Here is a 26,993-nt window from a genome sequence, read left to right on the forward strand (position 1 = left end):
AGCCACCTGAGGAAAAGCGGCTCTTCTGCTTTTTCTTGTATGCTGTAATAATATGCATGTGATTTCTAATTTAACTATATCTAAATAGTACATATAAATGACAGTAATAACTCCTGGACTTGGACTTGGTAGCATTACAGTGCATAATGTTAGCTTTAATTAGAAGGTATTTAGATCTATGTTTGATGAGCCATACAGTAATCACAGTCCTCGGTAATCACAGTCCTTTTTATACAAACTACCCCCATTTCTGTGAACTGTAAGTAACTGTACTACATTACAATCTTAGGTCAAACAATCGTACCTACACAGATGTTGTAAAACCCTTCCTGCTGATGACTGCCTCAAGTCTGCACTCCACAGACATCACCAGTGATGCTCTGCCAGACCTGTAATGCAGCCATTTACAGCTCCTGCTTGTTTTGGGGGCTTTTTTTTGCCTTCAGTAAGTGAAATGCAAGCTCGGTGGGGTTCAGTTTGGGTGACTGAATTGGCTGGGGAAGAACATTAGGTCACTGTCACCCCTGCAAGGTGAGTTTGAGTTCTGAGCAGTTGAGCAGAATTTATCCTGCTGCTGCATATTTTTTCTCTCCTGTCACTCTGGTACAGCTGGAACTGTCTCATTTGTCCATAAGGCTTTGTCCTAAAACTCAACAGGCTTTTTTTAATGTTGGCCTACTATTTTTAACACGCTGTATTCTGGACTTTCTGTTCTTTGTGTCTTGTAATAAACCCTGTATTCTTTTGTTCATTACAATAAGCATTAATACAGTTTTGTCTATGTTCTTGCTTCATAACAAATGTACCAAACAGTGGTTCTTGATAATTCTAACATCTTATTCTTAACGGATTATTATTCTTGGAATATATTATTCGGAATATATCTCTCGGACTCGCGATGCAGACCATCGTGAGACTCAATAATCTGAATAAAGTCAATTCTATAGGAATTATGTATTTATGTATTCATGTGCACATATCTTTATATATATTCCTCTCATTTAAGGATCTGTTTGTTTTTTGACCAGCTGTGTATTCCTGCATTCTAGTTCATGCACAAGAGCGCTTACAAACAATCTAGAGTTGATTGTAGGTGTGGCTTTTACATCTGGAGTCTGTTGCTTTTGTATTTTTATAGACTCCAGATGTAAAAGCCACACCTAGAACAAACAAATGAACTATGTATGGTGTCCTAAAATGGAAGGAACATATATACATATAACATACATGTGCATGAGCCCAATCAATACACTGGCTGGCTGAAAAGATCAGTCAATATTGAAAACCGGTGGCCATATTGGCAAAGACATGTCTAATAACATGCTGATTATTATTATTTTTTGGTTGCGGCATCACAAGTCAAACTTAAATTTAAAGACCAAATATATTTATGGTTAAAACATATCTAAAGTATGTCCAAACATACCCATGATAACATGTTATATCACAAAAAAACATTTTTATATGAAGGGAACTAATATGTGCACACATTATCAATAAGGCTCTGTTCAACTAAAACTGTTGGGGTTGGTTGCCTGGACTGGGCATTAAGCCTTGTCCTAGACTGAATACAGATATAGAGGAGAAGTAGGCTTAATTCCTGTCTGGGAAACTGACCAGTTAAAATTTGGAATTTAAAGTTATTAGGTATTTTCTGTTATTTTATGTTTTAGCCCCAAAATCAGTATAAGCCATAAAATTTTCACATCAGTCATCCATACTTCATCCATAATACATCCATAATCACTGTCTTCAGATTGAATGTGCTTCATAACAAAAAAAAAAAAGTTATTTGATGAGGGAAAAACAACCATGAAAATAGCTGTGAAATCCCTCTAGTTCTCAATGAGACAACTGGTAAAGGGAAATAAAGAAGAAATATATATATTATATATAAATAAAGAAAAGAGAAAGAGCCCATCCACCACCCCCCACCCCTACCCAGATGATAGAATGAGATCTATGTTAGATTGCAATGCGTGTGTGTGGTGCAATTTCTCTGGGGTGTTCTCAGTCAGGCCAAAAGGGCATATGATGGATGAGAAAAACTTGCACGGATACACACACACACACACACACACACACACACACAGTCTGCAACTACTACCAGCTACACCAACAACAGCACATCCATCGAGTTGCCCAAAAAATCTACTGTCAACAAAGTAAGATTTACTTGACTTGTACTCCTTTGATAAGATGTTGACAATGTTAATATTTCAATAAAATTAACCAAGAGAGCTACAAACTGAACATATATTGACAGCAATGTCAATTAAAATGGGCATGCTCTGTCCACAAATGCATCCTTACTACTAACAACTATTGTGAAGTCGGACAAGCTTCAAAAGAACAGAATCCCATTCAAACTAATAAAGACAATATAAGATCCAGCAGAATACTTGTATATTACTTTCAATAATTCAACAACCGTATTCTCATCAAGTGAAGACACAGTTCACATGAAACTAAACAAGAAAAATACACGATTTCCATAAAGAACTCAGTTTCCGACTTTCTACTTTCACCAACATCCAGTGAGAGTAATAGTGGCTGCACGTTCCAACCAGTGAGTGTATATATCATACTCAGTCAATGGCTCTGACTCCATGACTGTAGTCTCTCACTCTTGTTCATACTGCTTGTGGAATGCTGTTACAGTGGAGGCTCTGGAGGGACACTGGAGCTCTCCACTATGCTGTTGCTTTTGTTAGTTTGCTGCTCATTGATTTATCCCACCAGCACTGCCTAGCATAATCTGCCGAAGGGGCCAAAGGTATCGCTTTAATAGCCTTTAATAGCCGACAGCTGGGCTTCAGCCTGTACTACTATGGATGGTTTGAAGGATTAAACAAGGAAAATGCATGAACAGGGTTATAAAAACCAAATGATAATAATAATTTCTCATAATAGCACCATTACCACGGTATTAACACGTTAATACGTTAACTTTGACAGCTGAATTTTATATAAAGGTAATGGAATTTGTGTGGCCCAAATTAAGTTTATATGCTTCATTTTCTTGAGTTTAGCCCACACCCAGCCTGTGTCTAACCCCTGGCCTTCAGTACACACTACATGAGCTCTCCTGTGTCATGCAAACATATGAGCTACCTGGTAAGCTGGAGTCAGTGAGGAGGTGAAGATCCATCATCTCTGTTTAGTTATTTCACGCTCCATCCCTCTACAAAACGCTCCAAAGATGGGGATGGTGTGTTGCTTTTGACTGCAGAGGAGCAGAGTAATGAAATTTCTCATACTGGGTGTCAAACAGGACAAAGGCAACTGAGGCAGTGAATCAGCCTGTACCACAGATTGATGGAGTGGGGCAATATGACAATGTTATTGTTTTCATGATAAACCATGATATATATTATTGGTATATGGTATATATTATTTTCATAATTGCAATGCAGTTTGTGATAACGGAGTTAGGAGCCATGCCTAACATTATTAGAGGACTGCTGTAATAATATGCTCTCCTACATGCTGGCTGAGTGACTTAACCACTCTGCTATACAGCTGTGGTGGTGATAGGAACTAGGTGTCATGATGGCGACTGATGTGAAATATTTATATATATATATATATATATATATATTATATATATACACATATATATATATATATATATATATATATATACACATACACACACATATACACATATACACACACACACACACACACACACATACATACATACATACATACACATACATACATACACACACACACAAATATAACCACTATATATTTACGATTTAAAACGATTTAAAACCATAAGTGAACCTACACGTCTTGTCCGAGTATTTATATGTAATGCTTATAAAGGTAAAATCATAGTAAATTGAAGAAAGTAGAAAGTAGCAGCTTCTGGTTCATCTTAACAGTGTTTAGCATAATAAAGGAAAAACAGAGAAATGCATGTTGGATATGCAGAATATTGTCATTAGTTTTATACTGCAGAACAACTTAAAAATATTTGTTATTTTTGTTTCACTAATTTGAAATAAAGCAAAAAAAAAGTCATTGTGATCACAATGTGCCACATTTCACACAGTCTTTGCAACATCCAACAGCTTTCTCTTACATCACACTTTGGCCTAATCCCATTGACCCCTTTGCCCCTACCACTTAGTCCTTAGCCCTCCGCATTCATATCTAGGGGTGTCCTGATTTTTGTAGAGATAGCCATTACATTCTGCCACCTCAGACACCAGAACTGCTGCACCATTTAAGGTGGAACGGGAAAATTCGAACAAGAAACTGGTGAATAGCTGACTTCAGCTTCATATCACTGAAGAATAAGAGCCTGGCGATAATAAACAATTGTTATATCCCCCCTTTTTGAAAACATATGATGCCCTAAATGTATCTAAAGCCCACAGTGACGTTGCTGAACTTTACCCTCCTCTGCTATCACTGAAGATTGGCAGGGTCGCCTACAGAGCAGCGCTAGTAGCTGTTAATGAAGTAATGTTCTTTTTATTTGAGGATCCCATTTCAGAGGGAAGATTTCAATCACTACCCCTTGTAACTCAGTTCCAAGGGACAAAGTGACACTTGAAAACAAGAGGTAGAGGTAAACATGATAAATGGGATTGGGCCTTCATGTCCATATGATCCAATCCTAGCCTGTACTATAAAAAAACCAAAGGCAGACTTGGACAAATTCCAGAGAGCCTGAATAAGCTAATTAATAACAAATATCCGATTTGATTGGATGCCCATTATGTCACCTTATTTTATTATTTTTTTACACAATAGTTAGATTTTTTTCCTATTGTTCCTTCTTTATAATTTTGCAAATATATATATTTCCATAGCCTTTTAAATGTGGCACTACTGTTTTGTTGTTTTGTCAGTTCCCACTCATTCACAAACCACAAGATCATGATACATATTGTGTATCGTAAAATGCCTTCAAGAATCCTGTTATATTTTTGCCATAACGCCTCAGGCCTGAGTCTGTGTTTTGATGCATCACATGGTCACTATGACAGTCCTTGGTCTCAGGCTGAGTGGTGCGTGTATGTGTGTGCAGTGGCAGCCGTCCAGAGCCGAGCTTTGACTGACGTTGAACAAGGGTGCCCATAAAGGTCGAACTTCAGCAGACCTCATTTATTTCTGCCCTTCTGTCTAAAACACGCACAAGCACAAAGGAATCCCCATAATGAGATTTTTTTCTCCACCAATCAATTTGCAGTATGGCAGAAAATAGCAGGCTGATATGAATGACCTCCGAAATTACTTGTGATGAACTCCACCTAGTGTTTATAAATAAATAAATAAATTGGTAAACGAAGCGATGGGGGAAAAAAAAAAAAAATCAATGAGGAACATAATGGAGGCTTTTCAATCCTACGTACGTTTACCAAGCGCCCTGAGCATGCTTATGCATTCAAATGATAATGTGGTGCATTATAAATCAAAATATCCATTCGCTGGACAGCATGGGTTAACTGCTTTTCTCTCCAGTGCCCAGTGGAATCGATAGCGGGTGGTGATTAAGTATGGGGACCCTTGCTACCAGGGGTTTGGGTGGAAAAGGAAGGTGGGAGGAGAGGGGTGCATCATCGGCATCAATGACCTCCATTAAGACCAGTTAGAACAACCAGGCCTGACCTGATTCCTCCACCGCCAGGAGCCACAATGCTAACGAACGTGAAACAATGCTAACCACCGCATCAATGAACTCAGTCCAGCGTCTGAAGCCCAGCGCATTGTAATGCTTCGATCTGAAGATGGTGATTCAACTGCAACTGCATCAATTTAAGAATCAATTCTAATCTATTTTAATAACGTTCAATAAATTATCCGCTCATTTTTCTTAATTTTCAAAACTGAAATATTGGTTTGGGCTGATTGGAATATGGCACTTCTTGAAAATAAATGGGCTTAGAACTTAGAACAAGTAACAATGTCTATAAATAAGTTATATAATCATATAATAAACATAATAAACAATAAACAAGTATAAATGTCTAAAACAAGTTAAATAATATTTGTGTATAGACCTTTTTTTTGTACATGGTTCTATTTGGTACCAAAAAGGGTTCTTCTATTGTTAATATGCCAAGCTCGTAACAATAGCAGAACCTTTTTTGGCGCTATACGGAACCATTTTCAAAAAGGTTCGACACAGAACACTATATAACATTTTATACACCAATCAGCCATAACATTATGACCACCTCCTTGTTTCTACACTCTTTGTCCATTTTATCAGCTCCACTTACTATATAGGTGCACTTTGTAGTTCTACAGTTACAGACTGTAGTCCATCTGTTTCTCTGATACTTTGTTAGCCCCCTTTTACCCTGTTCTTCAGTGCTCAGGACCCCCATGGACCCTCACAGAGCAGGTACTATTTGGGTGGTGGATCATTCTCAGCACTGCAGTAACACTGACGTGGTGGTGGTGTGTTAGTGTGTGTTGTGCTGGTCTGAGTGGATCAGACACAGCAGTGCTGCTGGAGTTTTTAAACGCCTCAGTGTCACTGCTGGACTGAGAATAGTCCACCAACCAAAAATATCCAGCCAACAGCGTCCTGTGGGCAGCGTCCTGTGACCACTGATGAAGGACTAGAGGATGACCAACACAAACTGTGCAGCAGCAGATGAGCTATCGTCTCTGACTTTACATCTACAAGGTGGACTGACAAGGTACGAGTGTCTAATAGAGTGGACAGTGAGTGGACACAGTGTTAAAAAACTCCTGCAGCACTGCTGTGTCTGATCCCATGGTTCTAAATTGACAGATCTAAGCTTCGAAGAAAAAGACTTCCATAAGAACTATCTAAACTTCATTACCCATGGTGCATCTTGGCCAAATCAGCTCAGGAACAGCTAGTGTTTCCTACACTTCCCCCGTCTTTCTCCTGTCCCATTTCTTTCTGCAAGCAGGTAGGCTGACAAATGAATGGGACGTCACCTGCCTTGATGAAGTCAGCCTGGCTGCAAAAGGGCTACAATATGCCAAAAAGAACACTTTAAGCACTGAGTCAGGCCTCCTCTTCCTCACTCTACTGCATATGCTATTGACACTGTGGCTGAGAAAATTCAGCTGAGGCCATCAGCCTTCCCCACTGCTGCTGGGTCTTCTGTAAGTAACAGCACTCATTAGCTACCTCAAAGTCAGGACAGAAGCAGAGTGCATCCATCTCATGAACACTCAATCCGCTCCCTCTAACAAGGAGAAAGAGGCCACTCGCTCTTGTTATGTTGTTCGGGCAGCTGGAAAAAGCTACGCTACTTAAAGCAATCTTTGGGTGAAAAATCTAATTTGCACAATTTCCAACTTTCTCCAAACACAGTCGATCGGCCAAGACATGTTTCGTGGCTGAAGTTGGCTTCTTTAGTTTTGCACTGGAACTACAAGGCTAACATGGCTAACACTGAACAAAGTCTTCGCCAACTCCATCTGACAGCAATCTGGGGCTTTAGTGCCACAGCTTTTAATCCGACACTCCAATAAAACCCTTCTCATCATCCACATCTTGCTATGAGAGCTGCAGTACTATGACTGTAATCCCTTGCGTTTGTGGTAGGTAGCACGACACATGATTGTGTGCTGTATCTCAGATTTGACAGAAGAATGCCAACACAGTGCATATTTCCAGAGCCAGTTTCAAAATGTGTAATCTTCTCTGCACTTTTCATTAATGCACAGAAGACCCTCAGCTTAATCACGGCCCCCTCTGTCCCTCATCAAATTAGATAAGGTAGTTTAGCTGGTTTGCAAAATGTAGGCCCAATCCCATTCCACCCCGTGGCCCTACCACGGAGCCCTTAGGCCTCCATTTTGCGTATTCACGCCTAGTGGTAGGGTGTCCCGATTTCTGTTGAGATAGAGGGGTAGAGCAAATCGTTAGGGCTACACAGCCCTCCAAACGGAGGTTTTTCAAAGGCAGACTCCAGAGTGTTATGAGAAAAATTGGCAAGATGGCTGCACAAGAGACCTAAGAAACCAAATATGTGAGTATTTTCTCCATTACACACTTACAGTAACCATGTATTGTCTTAGTCTAATGCCGTTTCAATGTATTATGGTCTTTTTCTTCATAACAAGCATAAAACACTAACAGTATGCTAATGTCACGGTAGCTAGCCAGCTAAATATCTTGTTCCACCATAAATAGTCCAGCAGTTTTGATGCCTGAATGTATCTGCTGCTCCATTTAAAGTTGAACAGAAAAATTCAAACGAGAAGCTGGAGAATCTGACTTCAGCTGTATATCAGTAAAAATTAGGGGTGGGAGATAATAAATAATTATTGCTCTTTGAAAGCTTGTGATGCCCTAAATGTAACTAAAGCCCACAGTGAGGAGCTGAACTTTACCCTCCTCTGCTGTCACTGCAGACTGGCAGGGTCGCCTACAGAGCAGCGCTGGTAGCTGTTAATGAAGTAATGCTCTTTTTATTTGAGGGTTGTCGCATTTCATAGGGACGGATTTCAACCACTACCCTGTAACTCAGTTCCAAGGGGCAAGGTGACACTTGAAAACAAGGGGTAGGGGTAATAACAATAAATGGGATTGGGCCGTAGAGCGTAGAAGTGAGAGTGGACAGCATTGGCATTTTTTGCTGTAGTATATACACATTGTTCACGTTCCAGAGCGTACCAGCACATACAGTCGATATATGAAAACAAAGCGCCAAAACCATTTTGAATTGTTTTTGTGATGTCACAAAATACCAACACTATCATATATGCACCTCTTTAACCTACAGCAATTTAGCCCCACTCGTTCACTCAGTTATAAGAAGTAAACATTTTAATTTGAAATGTTTTGCCTGCATTTGAGACAGGAAGCACCTCATGTAACTAGCTTGTCACTCACATTAAGCAGGCTGACAAATTCTCCACAAGGGGGCACCAAACAGATTTTGATGCTCCATAAGAGCAGTGTTTTGCATCAAGACAACTAAAACCACTAAAAAGGTCAAGAATATGATTTTTATAATCCCAGGAGGTCTAGGCCACTCCACATTAATTAGCACCAGGCAAACTGCATGCCTAAACCTGGCACGTTAGGGAATCGAAAAGATTTACTCATGGGGCTCCCGAGTGGCGCAACCGTCTAAGCGTTGGCCCTATCATCAGGAGATCATGAGTTCGATCCCTGGTGATGCTACAGCCATCCGTAGCCGGGAGTCCAAGAGAGCACAACTGGCCTCGCTCTCTCCGGGTGGGTAGGATGGCCCCTCCCTCTTCCCCCATCACTCAGCGTGATGCTATTCAGCGCAGGCGTCTGTTAGCTGACGTAACAGATCTGGCGGTTGGCGCTTTCCTCCGAGCGCGTTCGGCTGTCCAGTGACGTTGCGTGAGCGGCAGTTTGAAAAGAAGCGGTGGTTGGTTTCACAGGTCTCAGAGGAAGCCTGTGTTAGCCTTCACCCTCCTAGCGTTGATAGCATCGTGTGATTGGGGGAGTCCTAACTAGCGGGTGGAATTGGAGACGACTAAATTGGGGAGATAATTGGGTAAAAATCCGAAAAAAAAAAAGATTTACTCATGTGGTTTCTGTCACTGTATGACACACTGTTGATTGTTAAATTTGACAAGTACATTACATAGTTATAACAATAGCAGCAGCCTTTTCCAGACCTGAATTTCATCTGTACTTGTGTCCATTTCTTGCTCTCTTTTATTTCAATGTGATGTCTTTGTAAGTAGCTGTGGAGGCTATCCATGTTAGAGGCATCTGCATCCATCCATGGACTGCACTCGCACTCTCTCTCTCTCTCTCTCTCTCCTCTCTCTCTCAAACACGCGTCAGACCTGCTCTTGTCTCGTTCTCGGTGACCGTGACGGAGTTTACACGCTGGGGTGCTGCTAACAGAGGCACTTTTTCAAGGCCTCGTTGCCATGCCCTCCAGGTGACCTGTAAGAGGAAACACCTCTGTCCAGGGGCTTTTAAGACTGCTCCGGTCACAGAATAGAAGACAGCTGATTTCTGAGTATTGATCCAGGTCACATGATCCAATGATCAAGGCGATGATATATATCAGCCTCCAGGGCACTGAGGGATGGTGAGGGCAGCTGAGAGGAAAAAGAGACAAAGGCTAATTACACACAGCTTTTCTCTGTAATGTGTGGAGTCGATTAGACGACCTGTTTCTCTATTGACAGAGACGCATGCTGAGACACACACAGGCCTGCAGAGAAGGTAACACACAAACAAACACTCAGTCAAAAAAAAACAAATTACACATAAAATCGATTGCAAAGCTGAAAAAAGTACATACAGACACTACTCCACACGGATAGCTACTCCTGTAAGTATGAAGCTTAGTAGGCTTAGCCTACTGAATAAGATGATTCCTGATTTATGGGACTCTAAGGCTACGTTCAGACAAGGGATGTGCATTCAGGATCATTTTGATATTTAAGTGCTTAAAAGAATGGATACCCGGTTAACTGCAGGGAACGGACAACAAGGAATAAAAAAATAATGTAGGGCTGTAGGTTTACTAGATGAAAGCACTGGTGTTGCAAAAATTATAGCAGCTTAGGGCAATATGGGCAACATGACGATATCATTATTGTGCAAAATATCACCCCAAATGTTTATGAGGTCTCAGCAACACAAAGTTATGACGAACGTGGAGTTGGATTGACGTAAAAGTCGCATGAATTACAATCTGGCTGTTTAGACTCATTCGCATTGCCGCATATCGGATATGTATCAGATTTCAGTACCACATATGAAAGCGTCCCAAATCGGAATTGAAAATGTCAGATTCAATGTGTTTATGCTGTTTACACTGACACCTAGATAACACACCTGTGTCACATATAAAGAAAAAAGACTAGATTTGTGCCAAATCTGCTGTGCGAACGTAGCCTACGGCAATGTGGCTTAAATCAGATTTACTGCCCAAATCTGATGTTGCTTTTTGTTCGTTCATATTATTATTATTTTTTTTTATTCTGGCCTAAATGACATCAGTCTGAACAGATCACGCTCCTGAACTGAACATATCAACACGTCTGTCCTGCTTTTCCTTACGATCAGATTCCGTCGATGTGACACTTAAATGAGCAGTGCAAACTGTACTTTAAACTTGGAAGGACAAACAGATACTAAACTGACCACATTGTGGGAGCCAACCAATGAGAGAAAGGGAGGTCAGTGTCTTTCTTTTGCCTGCTGTGAAAGTGGCTAGGAAAAGGATGTAGAATTGGTGCCAACATGTCAGTCTACACTGGATAAAGAGACCTGATCATGTTCCTTTTGACACCTTTGATTCTCTCGTTTTTGTTGAAAAGATCTTTAAAGTAAACGTGATTTGGAATAGCTGTTAGTTTGATTTTCTCACTATAAAAGAGTCATGCTTGTTTACATCGCCCACACTTGTCTTGCTCGATCTCTGAAAACGAAAGATGCTAAGCGTAACCATGGTGAGAGCCATTTGGATGACGTTGCCATAAAGAGTCTGTTCCCCCACGCACTAAATAAGAAGACAGAGCTGGACGGACTGAAAAGTATCCACTTTTTTATGTATTTATTTATTTTTACATAAAATGAACACAGCAACTGTCCTTTACATTGTGACATAATTTTGTGATGGATGGACCAATCACATGCTCCAAAATGATATGAAATAGAATCTCTTCACCCTGACTTACACTGAAAGCTAATGTTTCTGCCCTCTCCTGTAAAGTTAAAAGATCTTTGTTTTTCTTTGGACAGCAACAATATTAAAAGATCAGAACTGAAAACATCAGATTCATTGATTCACAGATTCACCAAAATGTCATAAAAAGAGTGACCACCTTTGATGTCCGGACTACTGCGTCCGACTCACGAAACTTTCATATGACGTGAAAACAAGCAAAGATTTGGGCGCAAATGGCAAATCAGCTTCAGTGCGTGAAATCAAGTGCAAGCCTAAACGTACCTCATTTACATATGATTTACATACTCCTTAATTCTGCTGGTAGGGAGCCAATAAAACGAGTTAGAGGTTGAGCAGCATTTACCATTATACTAGTAAAATTACAGCTAAAAACAATTTTTTTTTCATTTTTTAAGACGGTAGAATGATGTGATCGTGTAGTATGATTATTTCTCTGTTTTATATTGTTTATTTTGTGGGCGGAGTCAGTGGTATAAAACATAAGGACAGTGTAATTTGTTTATACCAGTGTGCAAGTAAAATGACTACATCCACTTTTGTACTGGATTGCCATGTGCATTCATCATTAATATTATTGTTATTTTCTATTTTTATTGTTATTATTGGCATTATAGATGATACTGATGATAGTTTTGGTTAGTTAACCGCAAATCACGCACTTTTTTCCAGGTTGTTAAACCATAACACACACATTTACACCCACTTCTACCAGACGTGAGCCTGATTGCTCAGACAAATCAACAGCCAAAGATGAAATATGACAAACAACAAAACCGCCTGGGAAATTTGCACGTGCTCATTTCACGGTTAGATCTGACCATACGCAACAAGAGCCAACGTGCCAAAAAAATAAATAAATAAAATTCTGGGTTGCATATGAAGATCAAATTTAAGCCACTTTTACCTGCAGTGTGAGTGTTCAGCCTTCCTGGGATTCTTTCTAGATCTCCTGTCTCATCGTCCCATCTTCCAACTGTACATGCCACACCTGTGTGCAGCTAATGAGACCTGTTCCCACCACCTACCTGAGGCACATCAGCCACTCGTTACCTCAAGAAATGAAGCAGGAAACCTCTGGATAAGTCCCAGCGTTTGAAGACAGGCAGCTACGCTCACTAATCCCTTTTGAGCAGCTCTAAGCCTGTCGTTATCGGGGCGGCACGCTCCTCTTAATTGTGCCTGCCTTAAACACATTAGCCTGCCGCCCCTAATGCGCTCCCCTTTCTCGGGTGACACCGCAGTGAGTCAGGCTGCTAGCGGAGAAAGTGCCCTAATTGATGTCACTCTAATTTAATTGGGCCAGATGACCCTTTTTATAGATAGTCCCATTTCTGAACTTTGGTTGCTCTGTAAACAACTGACGTGATTCCATTTCTCTCTCTCTCTCTCTCTCTCTCTCTTATATATATAATAGCTGCATTGCTCTCACTCCCTTGGTCTCACCTTGGTTTGTTTGCCAGAGGAAAAACATGGTAGAACATGAGAGAGGCTTCCCTCCAGAGGGGAGTCGGCATGCAAGCAACACAAAAATCCCATTTCTGTTGTCCAATTGACGCACAAGATGCTAGCGTTTACCTGTGGCTAAGGCTGGTCTCTGAAGTGTGGCGAGGCCTAGCTGCCGTATGAATAAATCAATGACGGAGGAGAATGGGGATGTAGTAAACACTCGCAGCTGAGCTGAATCTCTTCAGCAGCCTCTGCTCTGATTTTACCTGGGTCAGATGCTCATGAATGGCCAAGTACACAAGCCCAAGGACAGCCTTCAGAGAAAGTAGTAAAGCACTGCTAAACCGTCCAAGTAAGACCAGAATAGACCGTGAAGCTCAGCAGGAGTGGGCAGTGCGAATATGCCCACAGCAGGCCAATGAGTAGCTCCACTGCTTTAGGTCCCATCAATGGAAGAATAACTCAAGTACTGAAGTACAGTTATTTAGTGTCTATTTAGTGCTTTTGGAATATTCTGGTCCACAATAAAATGACTAACCTCAAACGTCACCAACGTAACATTGAGAAATGAACCTCTTTCTACAGGTCCGCTACCGGCAATTCCACCAGTGGAATGGAAATTAATTTAGCTATCAAATAAAAGACTATTATACAAATCAAATAAAAAAGACCTTCAAAACATACAAAGATGACTTTTTTATGGCAACTGAGAATGGGGTTAAACCAAAACAGGAATTTAAATTGACTAAAATGGAACTGCATAAAGAGCGAATTTCAAATAACTAGCAAAAATTTGGAGTACAAGTAAAATTTACACTTAAAATTTGAAAAAAAAATCTGTTGTTGCATCGATTAACGACACAGGCGTTCAGTTGTGACTACACAGCTTGTATAATCTCCATAGAAAAGCACTGAGCAACAGAATGGGATGCTCTGGAGCAGGCACACATGAGCCTAAGGTCACCATGCCCACTGCCAAGTGATGGCTAGTCAAGGATTTAAGTTGCTGGGCTTAACTGTTAGAATGAATAAACTTTGGGTCTAAGGACATGTGAACGCAATATCAATATTTTTTTTTAACTAAAATTATACACAATCATTTGCAAAACACTGACTATTCAAATAAAATGTTATCAAATATTCTGATTATGACCTAGTTGGAGTTTCCTAGAGGGCCATATCTTGTTAAATTAGTGAACTTACTGTCCGTAATCCATTCTGCCTCCAAGGCTCGGTCCATATAGCTAACCACTTCAGCCAGACGCACTGCACCATTCACTGCAAATGGCTTCACTATAACACATCTATCAGCTCTAATGAAAAGGAGAACCTGCCAAATGTGCTACATTAGATTAGCCATAATAGCCCAGGCGACTAGGGGGTCAGCGAGTATGCTCCAGCCCGCAGCTAGTGCAGCTAGCTAGGCTCATGCGAGTGCAAAGAGGGAACGGCTGACAGCGTGTGGCACCCAGCAGAAACCCTCTTATGTATTCAGAGGCCATTCGGCGGCCACTCAGGGCTGCTGTTTGCTGAGACAGCAGCCTCTGTCTCTCTCTCCCCCCACCAGTCCCTCTGCACCACACTAGGATGGGCTTAATTGCCTCATTAGCGCAAAGCTAGCGAATAGCCGAAACCTCCACATCGTTCAACGTCAGAAGAGCATCAGAGAAGAAAGGTCAACCTGCTACGGAAGTGGCTGCCCTTTTGGCGTCCGCAGGTGTTTGCTTCTTAACAACCAGCAAGGAGGTAGGATTGTTTTCAAGGCCTAGGCTAACTCCATGTTGTGCACTGCCTCAAATATATTATTCTATGCATAGCTCAGAAAATAAATATTATGGGAGATGCAAAGATAATATATCAACAAGCCTCAGCAGTGACAAAGTGCACTGTAGTTTTTAAAAGTGTGGCTTAAGGTTTGGGCAGTCCAATTCCACAAATTAATAGCTCTGAAAGCTTCATTCTGCAGATTTAGCCAGTTTCTCATCCAAAGCAACCTTGGAACAAAGACAGCGAGTCATGCCAAATATGAACACTCCCTATCCCTTTCCCTCTGAATATGACAGGGAGAGCAGAATTATGTATGCTTTTCCAATTTCAAGTGCAAACCACTTGTGAAATATGGCAGAAAATTAAGGACGGCATGCTAATCGCTTCTTGACAAAGCGACAAAACGCCCCCCCCAAGAGGATAACAGAAAACCATAAGCACTTCAGCTCTAAAAAGCAGAGCATTCTTACTGAAACTTGTTGAGTTCCTTGGACTTTTAGGATATGTTAACTCCCAAAACATACCTTTCAAAAGCACACCACGAATGGCATGCGTTTGCTGGCTCTGCCTTCTCAAGGTTTTACAGAGACAGTAATTCTGTATGAAGGATGAGGCAATGAAGCCAGCAAGGAACATAGAGGGAAAGGCTTATGACTAAACAATGGAGTGTCTACTGGGAGAAAGGCAGCATCTGCGCCAAACACGGCTGCTAGCTCGGAACTTGGGAAGAGGACGGAATTAATGTGCTTCTTTTCCCAGAGGTGCCGTACGCCTGCTAGGACTCGCTAGGCCCCCGCCGCACAGTCTCAAGGCCAGAGCCTGTGTGTTTCAGTCATGCAAGATAACAACCAAAAGGCCTTGGGTTTGTCCTCCTCTTTGCGATGCCGCTGTGTGCCACCCGTATCGGGAGCTCACATGCTGGACCCTCCAGCATCCCAGCTGTCTCCGCTCCCTCGTAAGGTAAAAATTTAATGGAGGCAGCAGAGGTGCATGCAGCAACACGGATGATACATTAAACCATAAAGATACACATCTGCATGGGAAGGGTGGCGGAAAGTCTCCATTTCATCAACAAGTCAAGTCTAACGACTCGTAAAAAACAAAGGTGGTGGTGCCATCTGTTCTGGAACGGTTTCCAGAGTGCAGAGTGGGAGGGAAAAAAAAAACAGAGGAAAAAAGGCTTTTTTCGTGATGGCAAAAACACCTGAGTGAGAGGCTTAATCTTTTATGCAAACAAACTACTTCCAGCAAGCATTTGCAGCGGACGGCTGGTTTAAAGGTTGCGACACTCCGTTAAGCTGACGTGCTGTGGATTGGTGTAATCAGCCACGTTACAGAGTTAATTGCAAGCAGCTTTGCAATCAATCAGCGATACCCTGATTTACACTGTTTTCCTCTGGTATGAATACGACAAATGTCTGTCACTGGAGTTTCATAATTAAGCCATTCTTTAGCCAAGCCAGATAAAACCGGAAGAGCTTAACGTGGGTGCTAGATATCACACTTAACATGCATCTCAGAATTTCAGTTATTAAACTCTGATGAGCAAAAAAGCTCTTAGGCACAGGCCAACACAAGAAATAACAAGTAATAATGAAGCTCCTAGGCATTAAAAATGCATAAAGAGCCATTAAGGGAACTTAAATGAGAGAAGAATCATCATAGACCAAATCAGACAACAACCATTATGGCTTATGTCACATTAAACTGCAAGACTGCTACTCTGGGTACACTAGTAAGCTAACTTTGGAACTGAATTGGGTTGAACAAAATCATACTGGCTTAGCTCAAGGCTACGCTGAATCATTACCTCGCCTAAATCTCAAGGTAGGGTTGGTATTGCAATATCGTTTCTATAGTTTCCGTAGGTTACAATTTCAGCATATCCTAATTTAGGCTGTCTCCAAGGCCAAGACAAGGAATTGGAGCCAGTAAAGGAGTGGATGACTACAGGATGAGCACTGGGGCATGTCCCTAGATGAGGATAATCTCTAGAGTGGGGCTGCTTCGGCTGGACAGTGCAGCAAATGGAGGGAAACAACAGAGTGTGCAGGATCAAAACACCTAATGGAGTGGACTGCCAGTGGAGTTAATAGACTGTTTCAAATTGAATGGTGCAGCAGGTGTCTAAACAGACAAATGTTTCCCCTCCTATCCAGGGTCTTGCACTCCCAGAACAGGGAGTAAAGGAAAGAGAAGAAAACAAAAGACATCTCCACGGGGACGCCTTCATGTTGAAAAATGGCAGAAACGATATTTATCTACGTGTAATCAATTCATGCTACTCAATTCAACTAGCACTGAAGGAAAACAAAGACTCCTCTGATGCATTACAGACATCCCGGTGCGAGAGAAAACAAGCTTGCTCAGAGTCGGTCTCGGGGCCTTAGGCTGAACCAGTGCTCTTGTTGTGACAGAATACCTGGCTTTGAGTCACTCCGTGCCTCTTCTAGGAAAACACTGAACAGCCAAACAACAAGACCATCTGGGCTTGATATCCTCGTAGGCAGATGAGGCCTCTCGCGTGTAACGCAAAGAGAAATACGAGAAAGCTAGAACGAGGTAGAAATGGTCTCCATGTGCGTTTGGACGACATTAACAATGTCTTACTCTGAAAAGCGTTTATGCCTTACCTCAGGGAAACACTGCTGAATAAACAGTTTTGCGCCAAGTCACCCTCTGTAAAGACGTCTGCTGTGTGAAGGTGCAATTACAGTGATGATCCATCATCTCGTGACAGTGTGATAACCCCACGCTGGGCCGGTAGGAGGCTCAGGTGACAGGGAAACCTCTCAGCATTCTCGGGGCATTGCAACCGCCAAACAGCACTACTGCCAAATCTTACGTGCCCTTCTACCTCAAAAAAAGAGCATCTGTCTCCAAAACAGAAATGCAAATCCTTAGCCTCTCATGTGCTTTGTATCCATGAGCTACATACGAGCTGCTTGGATCTGACAAGATAGTATACTTTCCCAACAGCGGATGCCTATTCCGTTATCGTTCCTTTTCAATCTCTTTGTGCTCTGTTCTCCCCTTCCTGTACAGGCAAATCACTCTACCTTCAGAGGGAACCAGAAATACACCTGATTTCCAAAGAGGGAGAGCAGATCAAAAGCTGCCGGAGCCGTGAATAGACATGCGTGCCAGCCTCCTCCCTGTCTGCCTGTTCCCAACCAGATGAAGACTTGGTAGCGTGCTTGCCTGCCTGCCTGCCTGCCTGCCTGAAAGCACAACGCGAGTGAGCAGAATGGCAGCATTCATTCATCCTAAATATGTAAAGCAGACTCACTTTCAAGAAGGGTTCCACTCAATGTTAACCAGAATAGCTAGTGGGAACTTCACTGATCTTGTTTACTCGATAAGCAATGTGACTACTGTGGGGCACTGATTTCACCAGGTACTCGGGCCTAAACTCTGTTGACTGTTCTGTGCGAACCATCTGGCCAAAGATAAAAGCCAGGCTGGAACACATCATGGTAAACATGTCATGATCAGCCTGTGGTTTATGGACGTTGCCTCGAGTCGCTGTTTGTCTTCGTGCAAATCTCAGCGCTTCTGTGAAGACCCTCATCAAACTGTTTACATTCGCTGAAGGCTTCGGGCAAGGCGCTAGAGGTTTCCAGGAACTGGACGCCATTGAGGAAAAAAAAAAGGCTTAGTAATTGTTCCTGCCCCATTGACTTTCATGGTTATTTACTGCGACAAATAATGCAGAAATCCGACTCGCTTTCGCTTGCAGACTGGCATGGCAGAGGCGATTAGCCAATCCTGGAGGGCTTGGCAATGGTGCAGGCTACTTTAGAAACCTGGAAATTCGTGTTGCATCAAGGGGCGGATGGGGTGGTGGAGGTGGGGTTTTCCATGCATGACCAAGAACTTATGAAAGAAAGCTCAGCTTGCTTCATTGAGAGCATGTGACACATCTGGTACGAGTTATGGTGAACCTGAACCATTCGCGAGCATCTGTCAAAGGTTAGCCGTGAAAGAAAATAGGCAGTTCCTGTTCGTCTGCAACAAAGTGATCTGGGAGTAATTTAGCCAGTCAGGGGCTGGAAAAAAACAAAGATTTATAGCTTCGAAAGCAACTCAAACACTGACTCTAGTTTACTTTGGATGTCTTTGGTATTTCTCAGTCATAGAGTGCATACTTTATTCATTTGCCTTTGTACAAACATATAAAGGATTTCTGCTCATAATGACGATAATAGGGACCATTTCTGGTTGGGGGAAATTATATTTAATATTTATTTAACGTCTAACAATATGCAAGAGCAGTTCAGAGAAATAAAATATTAACTGTTTGAAAAGCCTAGAAAGCCGAAAACAAATTTCACTCACTTGAACGTCCTTCAGTCTGACCGCAGAGATCTCTGGTATTACAAATATACTTGGATTCTTAATGAAGTTACTGCGCCAGTGGAGCAGAGAGCGCAACGTGAAAACATTTTCAACATCTCCTTCTTTCACAATACTATTTATACTGTCTCTTAATAAAGATAAACTGTTTATCAGAAGCATCTGCACTGCTGAAATAACCCTCCTACACAAAAAGAAAGCCGAAGAGTGTTTACAGAAACACCAGCCCTGTCACATCAGTGCACATTCAATTCATTTCAAATTTATCTGTATAGTGTATTGTTTTGTCCCACAATAGACATTGTTATAAAGCAGATTTTCAGAAATCCCAGTCCATCTGCTCATCTATTCAAACTGTGCACATGAACTCTTCTGGCATGATCGCTGTGGACAAGGTTTTGGATTCAAATACAGCCTTTAAACTGAAGTCGCCTTAAATTGCCAGCAAAGGATGACTGACACCTCCGTCCTTCAGAGCGCAACAGTTCTACGTAGCGCAGCACCAGGCTAATTAAAGCTTCAGACAACCTGCCCATCATATAGACGCCAGCAATACACTGCATTGACACCGAGACTGTCCGTCATTGAGAGACACTGATACAAGTGATCTTCCCACCAGAGCGCTGATGTGTGTAAAAGAAAGGTCAAGCATATATGAAGCATATCAGCAGCACTGGATCAGTTTACCTGGTACATTCATTAGAATACAAAAGGTCAAAAATATCCTAGAACCCTGTTCCAAGGTTCTCAGTTACATGGCCTTTGCATGCTTCATCCAGGCACAGACCTCATGGGAAACCTCAGGAATGTCCGAGTAACTTCTAAGCCAGACGTTCGAGCCAACTCGAGAAAACGCGCACGTTATTTACAATTTCCAACCAAACATTTCAGAGTCAGTAAACAAAGCTCCATCCAACCCTCATGGAGAAAATTCTCAGCTACGCTCAAAAAAACAAAAGCAGAGACACGTAGGAAACAATTGTTTCCCTGAAGAACCTTCCAATGGATGGTTCTTATCATTGTCGACTTTGCATATAAAAACTCAAAATGACTTTGTTAACAACTCAGTGATTGAATCATGCAGAAAAATAGTTCATAGTTTTGAAAGTTTTCAGCCTAAAATATATTTGTAAAATACCAGTAAGTGGGAAAAAGGTACATTCAGGGCACTGTATGACAAAACAGTCCCTTAAAGCCAACATTTTTTTCAGATTTATAACTGTTTTACCATTACTGACCATACATAAACTTGAGATATGTGTAGCTTCACTGGTCATTTCATTTCGAATCACAGATAAAATCGATATATTTACCACTGTAAAGAAATATGAATGTTTTTTCTCTACAATTTCAGTGACTGAATTGTGTTCATTTTGAAAAATACTTCAAAGGCACTTACTGAACTGTAACTACTCATGCCAACTAAATAAGCAGGCTATAGATAGATAGATAGATAGATAGATAGATAGATATCACTGAATACAAGCATCAAAACCCCTGGTCAAATTACATGTTTTGTTGATTTTTCTAAGTAAAAATAATTCAACACATTCTCTACAGGGAACAAACTTAAAAATGCCAAGTCCCTCATCTTCTGCACATTTTATGTATTGTTTTACATGAAATTCAGCAAACAGTAACTGTGCTTTAAAATGTGCAGAACTGTCTTCTCCATAGAAGACGTACTAACTTGCATGGTCACTTAGAAAATCAACAAAACGTCATTTGACCAGGGGTGCCAAAGAGGCAGACAGGCATACAGATATACAGACAGATAGGCAGATCTGTCCTTGCAGTAGAAACCAGTCAAGGTGAACTTAATAAAGATCTATGGAACCGAGGCAACGTTAAGACGTTTTGATGTTTCCCATCTCAGATTTCTTGTTTAAACGCGGGTGACAAGTCACCCTTTGAATAACTTGACGTGGTGTGTGCATGTCTGTGTGTGCATATCGCAGTGATTCAGGGACAAACACATCGGGATGTCACTTCATAACCTCTGGGTGTGCGACGTCCTGTCATCTCCACATTTCTGAGATATTCTTTCTGCCGCCGGTTAGCAGCTAAATATAGCGCAGGACCAGAATCTGCATTTCTTTAACCAACCGCGCGTTGCTACCAGTCACCCTGACTCAAGCAGCTAATGTGTAACGGCAGCTGCTTTCTGAGGGTGCGTGTTGTTGGGTGACCTAAACTTTTCTGTTCGGAGAGACTTGGTTAAACCGAGGCAGCAGGAGAGCGAAGAGATCACATGACTTTTGGGCGAAAAGGTGTTTCATTACCGATCCATTACGGCGCTGACAAGTGAATTACAATCTGTTATTACTGCCCGGACAGTCATTTAACATTACTCATTCATAGGCAGGCACCCTGTTAGAGCGCAGGAGAAGGTCGTTCATCATCGCATATAGGTTCGCTTGATTTCCACACAGCACTCTGGTTTAGATTAAGAAGTTTGCAATTGGAGTAGAACGCTCCGGGTAATATTCCTGACCGCACAATGGTCCTGCTTTCCACAGTGGAACTGAATTAAAGCAACCGTATGCATCTTAAAGACTAGAATCAAATCAAAAGGAAATTGCATCTATTACAGACTATTGATTCAATTAATTATAGCAGAAAGCTCTTAGGGCTACTTCCTCTTCATCCCGTTTTCTTAAACCTCCTCTTTATCCCACGTACCAATTTCCATTATTCACGAAAACAAATGCATACTTACACGTTTTTTCCCCAACACATGAACGACCCTGCTCGGGTGGATGTGCTTTAACAGGGTCACGACCAAGCCTCTGGAGCTCGCCGCAAATACAGCATCGACTCAGCCTTCAGCTTCTTTCACACAGGCACCCGCAGAGTACAGTAGACCAAGATTAATTATAGCCATAATGACACGACCGCCATTACGACACATCACAATAAGCCACGGGCAGAAATGAACATGGTTTCCGTATCTCGGGACATTAAGCTAAACGCAGAGGCAAGACTCATTTCATTATACTGAGACATACATTCGGATATTAAAAAAAACGGCTTTATCACTGCTTTTCGTACTGGTGGAAAAGCCTAAATGACACATTATTTATTTGCTTGTTATGATGAAGCCTAAAAGACAAATGATTCATTTGCTTACTAACTTTCGTTTATGTTTTTATTTTATTCAATCTCTATTCCTCTAGTACAAAGCAAAAAAAAAAGAGGGATTAGGTTTATCACTTTGTTTTATGAGGGGATCTGCTTGACGTAGCCCAAATGACTAAGATAGGGTGGAAAAACAAATAAATAATTAGAAAATAAATAGTGTCATGCTTATTAATATAGTCTACCCAATATAGTGTTTTAGACTAATGTAGTATTTTAATAATATATATGTGGGCTATTTATTTTCAACTCTATCCCCCTACAAAAAAAAGGTTTATTATTGTCGCATGCAAAAGTTTGGGTGCCCCTTGCCAAGTGGCATTTTGTTGGTTTTCCAAGTGAAAATAACACATCTTCTACAGAGGACACACGTCTGCACATTTTAATGCACAATTACTGTTTACTTGGTGAATTTAACATGCTAGAAGAAATAAACAAGTAAGTAAGTAAGCGAGTAAATAAATACATAAATAAATGAACAGAAAATGTGACCACCTGTCAAAAAACAGTTTTGGCGCATTATATACTTTTTGTATCCCCCCCATGTTGAGCTTAAACAAATTAATAATTAAATGAATGAACAAATTTGCAGATAAATAAATAAATAAAGAAAGAAAGAAAGAAATAGAAAATGCGCCCTGTCAAAAAACAGTTTTAGCACTTTATATACTATTTGTATTCCCCCCATGCTGAACTTGCAGAAAATGTAATAATTAACTATTTAAATAAATAAATAAATAAATAAATAAATAAATAAATATCGCTGCTGTCGGAACAAGACCTTGTATCTCCAAAATGGTAACTTTACAGGAGAAGAAAAAAAAACCTTACTTTTAATGTAAATCAATGGAACCAGATTTTTGTCCAAGTAATTTTATCATGAAATTTACACATAGTATAGGGTGAAACGCATTTTCAAATTATGTGAAAAACTGAAAAACGACAAAAATGGAGATACAAGGTTTTGTTCCGACAGCAGCGATATCTTAAAAATGAGCAGAAAATTGTGTTTATTTATTTTCCACTTTGAAAATCAATAAAATATATGTCACATGACCCATGGTGTTCAAACTTTTGCACACAACCATAGGCCTAACATGTCAAAGATGATCAAGACTAGGGCTGGGTGACATCACATATTCTGAACAGAAGAAGCCAGTCAAAACGAGCTGTGTCTGGTTTGTAAGATATTCGTTTAGCATTAATAACACTCAGGAAGAATGGGCGCAATTACTTTATCAATGCTGACTTTTTTAAATGGTAACTTAAATATCCTCTGAAACTATGACACTATGATATAGATTTGGAAAATATCACAATATTGAAATTTCAGTATCGCCCAGCCTTAATCATGATGCAGTATTCCTTTGCTAATTTATTTGTGTGTTTATTTTCAACTCTATTTTGCAGCACAAAAAAAAACTAGGGGATAAGGTTGATGTAGGCTAAAGGCCAAAGATGGACTGTAGCCATGACCGTGCTATAGCTACAACAGTAGCCCTCTCAAATACAGCTTCCAAATGGAGAGTTCAGCTCATGGCTCTCTTCATAAAGTTATTACCAGGTACTGCCACAGTGAATTTGTTTATCACTGAAGCATGTCAAGTCTTAAGTAAGGTGTACAGCAGTGATGCAGCAATTCTGGAAGTAACGTTAGCACTGAAGGAGGCCTTCAGTAGACTGCACTGGACAGTGAACACTCTATGCTCTATTCTATGTTCTATGTAGAACCATATTCACCAGGCAAAGAACGATTTAAGCATGACAGAACCATTCCTTTACTAAAGAACCCTTAAATAACCATCTATAACAGTGTAGACAAAAAGATCAAGAACACTCGACAAAAAAACACTGTTGCTCACACTGACTGCCGTGACGCCAATTAAAAAGCTGTTCCAACTGAACCCACCCATGCATCAACATACGGAACACCCAGCGACCCCCCCCCCACCCCAGCCAATGCCCCACAAGCTGGCCACTCAGCACAACCACATTAAACAACAGAGTGTGAGTTAAACTAGATCAAATTCCTTTTCATTCCTGTTATCATTCAGATCGACTCCGACAGTCAGAGAGGTGCTAGAGCAGGGCTGACCTTCTCGACATACGCCGCGCCACACACACACACACACACACACACACACACACAGTGTGCAAGCGGAATTTTAATGTGCCACTCATTTCAGCTGCACAAGACCCTCAAGAGGTCCTAAGCTGAGTATGCATAGCTTCAGCAACCCAAACAACATTAGTGGGCAAAGTTTTGCTGGCGCATTATGCATAACAACAACCTCCTATTAACACTATTAACACTATTAACACAATATGCATTCAAAGATGTATAAAAAAATGCATGCAATGGAGGCACCACCAGCCACCAGCCTCCTCGAGCTCCTCGCTGCAACCTCGCCAACGGGGTTTACGGTTTACGGGCGCGTGCACAGCCTGACGTTACATCCTTGTGCACCCTCGACCCAGCGGTCACTTCACAAAGCCACCAATACTGTTCAGAAAATCCTACACATATTTACATAAATGCATATTTTCCTCAGGGTAGACAGAGAGGCTTGGCACGTCTTCAGTCTTTTTAAATGGAGGGCAACCAAAAACAAACAAAAAGCTAGTTAATCAAGGGCTAAACTGAAGACGCAACAATGCCAATCAAGCCGAACAAAAGCTGAGCACGCTCAAAGCTTTTCTTTGTTTGTTTGCCGCCTTCGCCTCATATGGAAATCTGATATATAGGCATATATAGACATATAAGTAGTGTTGTGCACATATGTATCAAACATTGAACATATATGCATATATAACAATCAATCATACATGCATGTCTGATGCATGGATGAATACATACCAGTGCAGTTTTATTTGTCACTATGGTTATCAGTGCTTTTAAATATTAAAATATTTTAATTTGTCAGGGAACAACATCTTCATTAATGTCATGTTTTAATGCTGTTACTGCACAGCTTATAACGTGGGTGTATTTCGGATTTAGTTATGTCTCTATTACACTAATTTCCACTTCATCAGGATAATATAATGAGAAGATAAACAAAACCATATAGTATAACATGAAGCCAACATATGAGTAATATATGCTTTCTATATATTAATGTTTATCATATATTATTAAATATGGTGTACATATATGTGGATATATGCCTGAAATATTGGACAATTTCAAATACTGGACAAGTGTTTTCAAATATAAGTTGGATATAAAGGAATTCCATATCTTAATATATGACAAATATATTATATTGCCATGTGTCATATTTCTGTATAGGGCAGCTTCCACACACAAAGGCATGCAGCGTCCAGTGTTCAGCTACAGTTTTGCAAGCCCCCTCGACTCGCATGGGTGTGGAGGGATCCGGGACAACGACACCGCACGAGACTCCAAAACCGTGCAATGCAGAGATAAACGGGAAAGGCACACAATAAAAGCACGCGACCCATTCGCACCTCTCTAAACCCGATGCAACTCGTGCACATCATCCAGAACATCCAGCACGTGACATATGTGTCTGGTCAAGTTGCACAGAGGTGTTTCATGTGTCTTATGTCTAGAATGCTTTGCACGCGCCAGAAAGAGACGGGCTCTCCACCTTAAATCTGGTGTATTCTGTTACTCCAAAATGAGGCTTACTTGCATTTTTTGTGCTGCCGGGCTTTGCACGCGCCGAAACGTGTCCCCCCCCACCCCAAAAAAACTGCATGATTAACAGCGGAACTCAGTCACTTCACTTACCGAGAAACAGGGACCGGACCAGGGCGGACATCACGGCGCGCGCTGGAGGAGGTGAAGGCTCCTTGAGGAGGGCTCGAGGTGGAACCGGCGCGCTCCGGCTCCGTCTGAGTTCACGCGAGTCACAAACACACTCACTCACTCAGGCGCGCGCGCGCCAGCAGCACCCTCCCAAAAAAAAGGGGGAACCGGCGTTCAGTTCAACAAAGACAACAAAGAAATGACATCAAACGGGGCGACGGAGATGCACGAGGCGCGCGCGAGCGCCGCATAGCTACGCGCTATAGACGGAGTGGAGGCGCGAGAGCCGCCACGTCTCCATACGGACCGACTCGGCTGGGCTCGGCTGGGCTGAGAAGGTCGAAGGAGCTCGGGGATCGAAGTTTCTGGGTCTCGGGTTCCCGCCACAGCGGCGCGTTCTCCTCTGGCTCGCGTGTGTAGGTGATGTCCGCGTGCGATGCACAAGAATGCCCGAGAGGGAGTGAATACCGGAGGATGGAGACCTCTAGAGTCCGGAGAGTCCGCTGTGTAGGACGCACGCGGGTCGCCGCTTAAAGAAAAGAGCGGAGCAGAGCGCAGAGCTGCACAGCACGCGCCGTTTACTTTACGTCGTACGTCATGACATAATGCGAGCCTCGGGCTGCAGACCAATGACTGCAGTCCTGTGATTCAAGGAGGATTCAGGTTCAGGTAGTCCGGACCGTCAGGTGACACGAGACGTTCGAAGAAACTCTTTATCCTGGCTTAAAGGGGAACTCCACCAAATTTGCAACATTTCTGAATTGAGATGCAAACAGAAGTCATTCAGAGAGGTTTGCTGTGAAGTGGTTCATTCGTGGAGAAACATACAGGCTCAGATTTCTTTACAGTGGTGCTGATAGGAACCA

At 41.6% G+C, this 26,993-nt stretch overlaps 1 protein-coding gene across 1 annotated transcript in view; it reads right to left on the minus strand.

Annotated features, from left to right (window-relative positions):
- clmpb (CXADR like membrane protein b) overlaps nucleotides 1–26,704 on the minus strand; it is a 124,811-nt gene extending 98,107 nt beyond the window's left edge. Inside the window, exon 1 of the mRNA XM_036585480.1 lies at nucleotides 26,110–26,704. Within this exon, the coding sequence (XP_036441373.1) occupies nucleotides 26,110–26,140 (31 nt within the window). The 5' untranslated portion in view covers nucleotides 26,141–26,704. The remainder of the gene's footprint in view (nucleotides 1–26,109) is intronic.
- Between the last annotated feature and the right edge of the window lie 289 nt (nucleotides 26,705–26,993).

This window comes from Colossoma macropomum, unplaced genomic scaffold, assembly GCF_904425465.1.
Source record: "Colossoma macropomum unplaced genomic scaffold, Colossoma_macropomum, whole genome shotgun sequence".
NCBI classification, from domain to species: domain Eukaryota; kingdom Metazoa; phylum Chordata; class Actinopteri; order Characiformes; family Serrasalmidae; genus Colossoma; species Colossoma macropomum.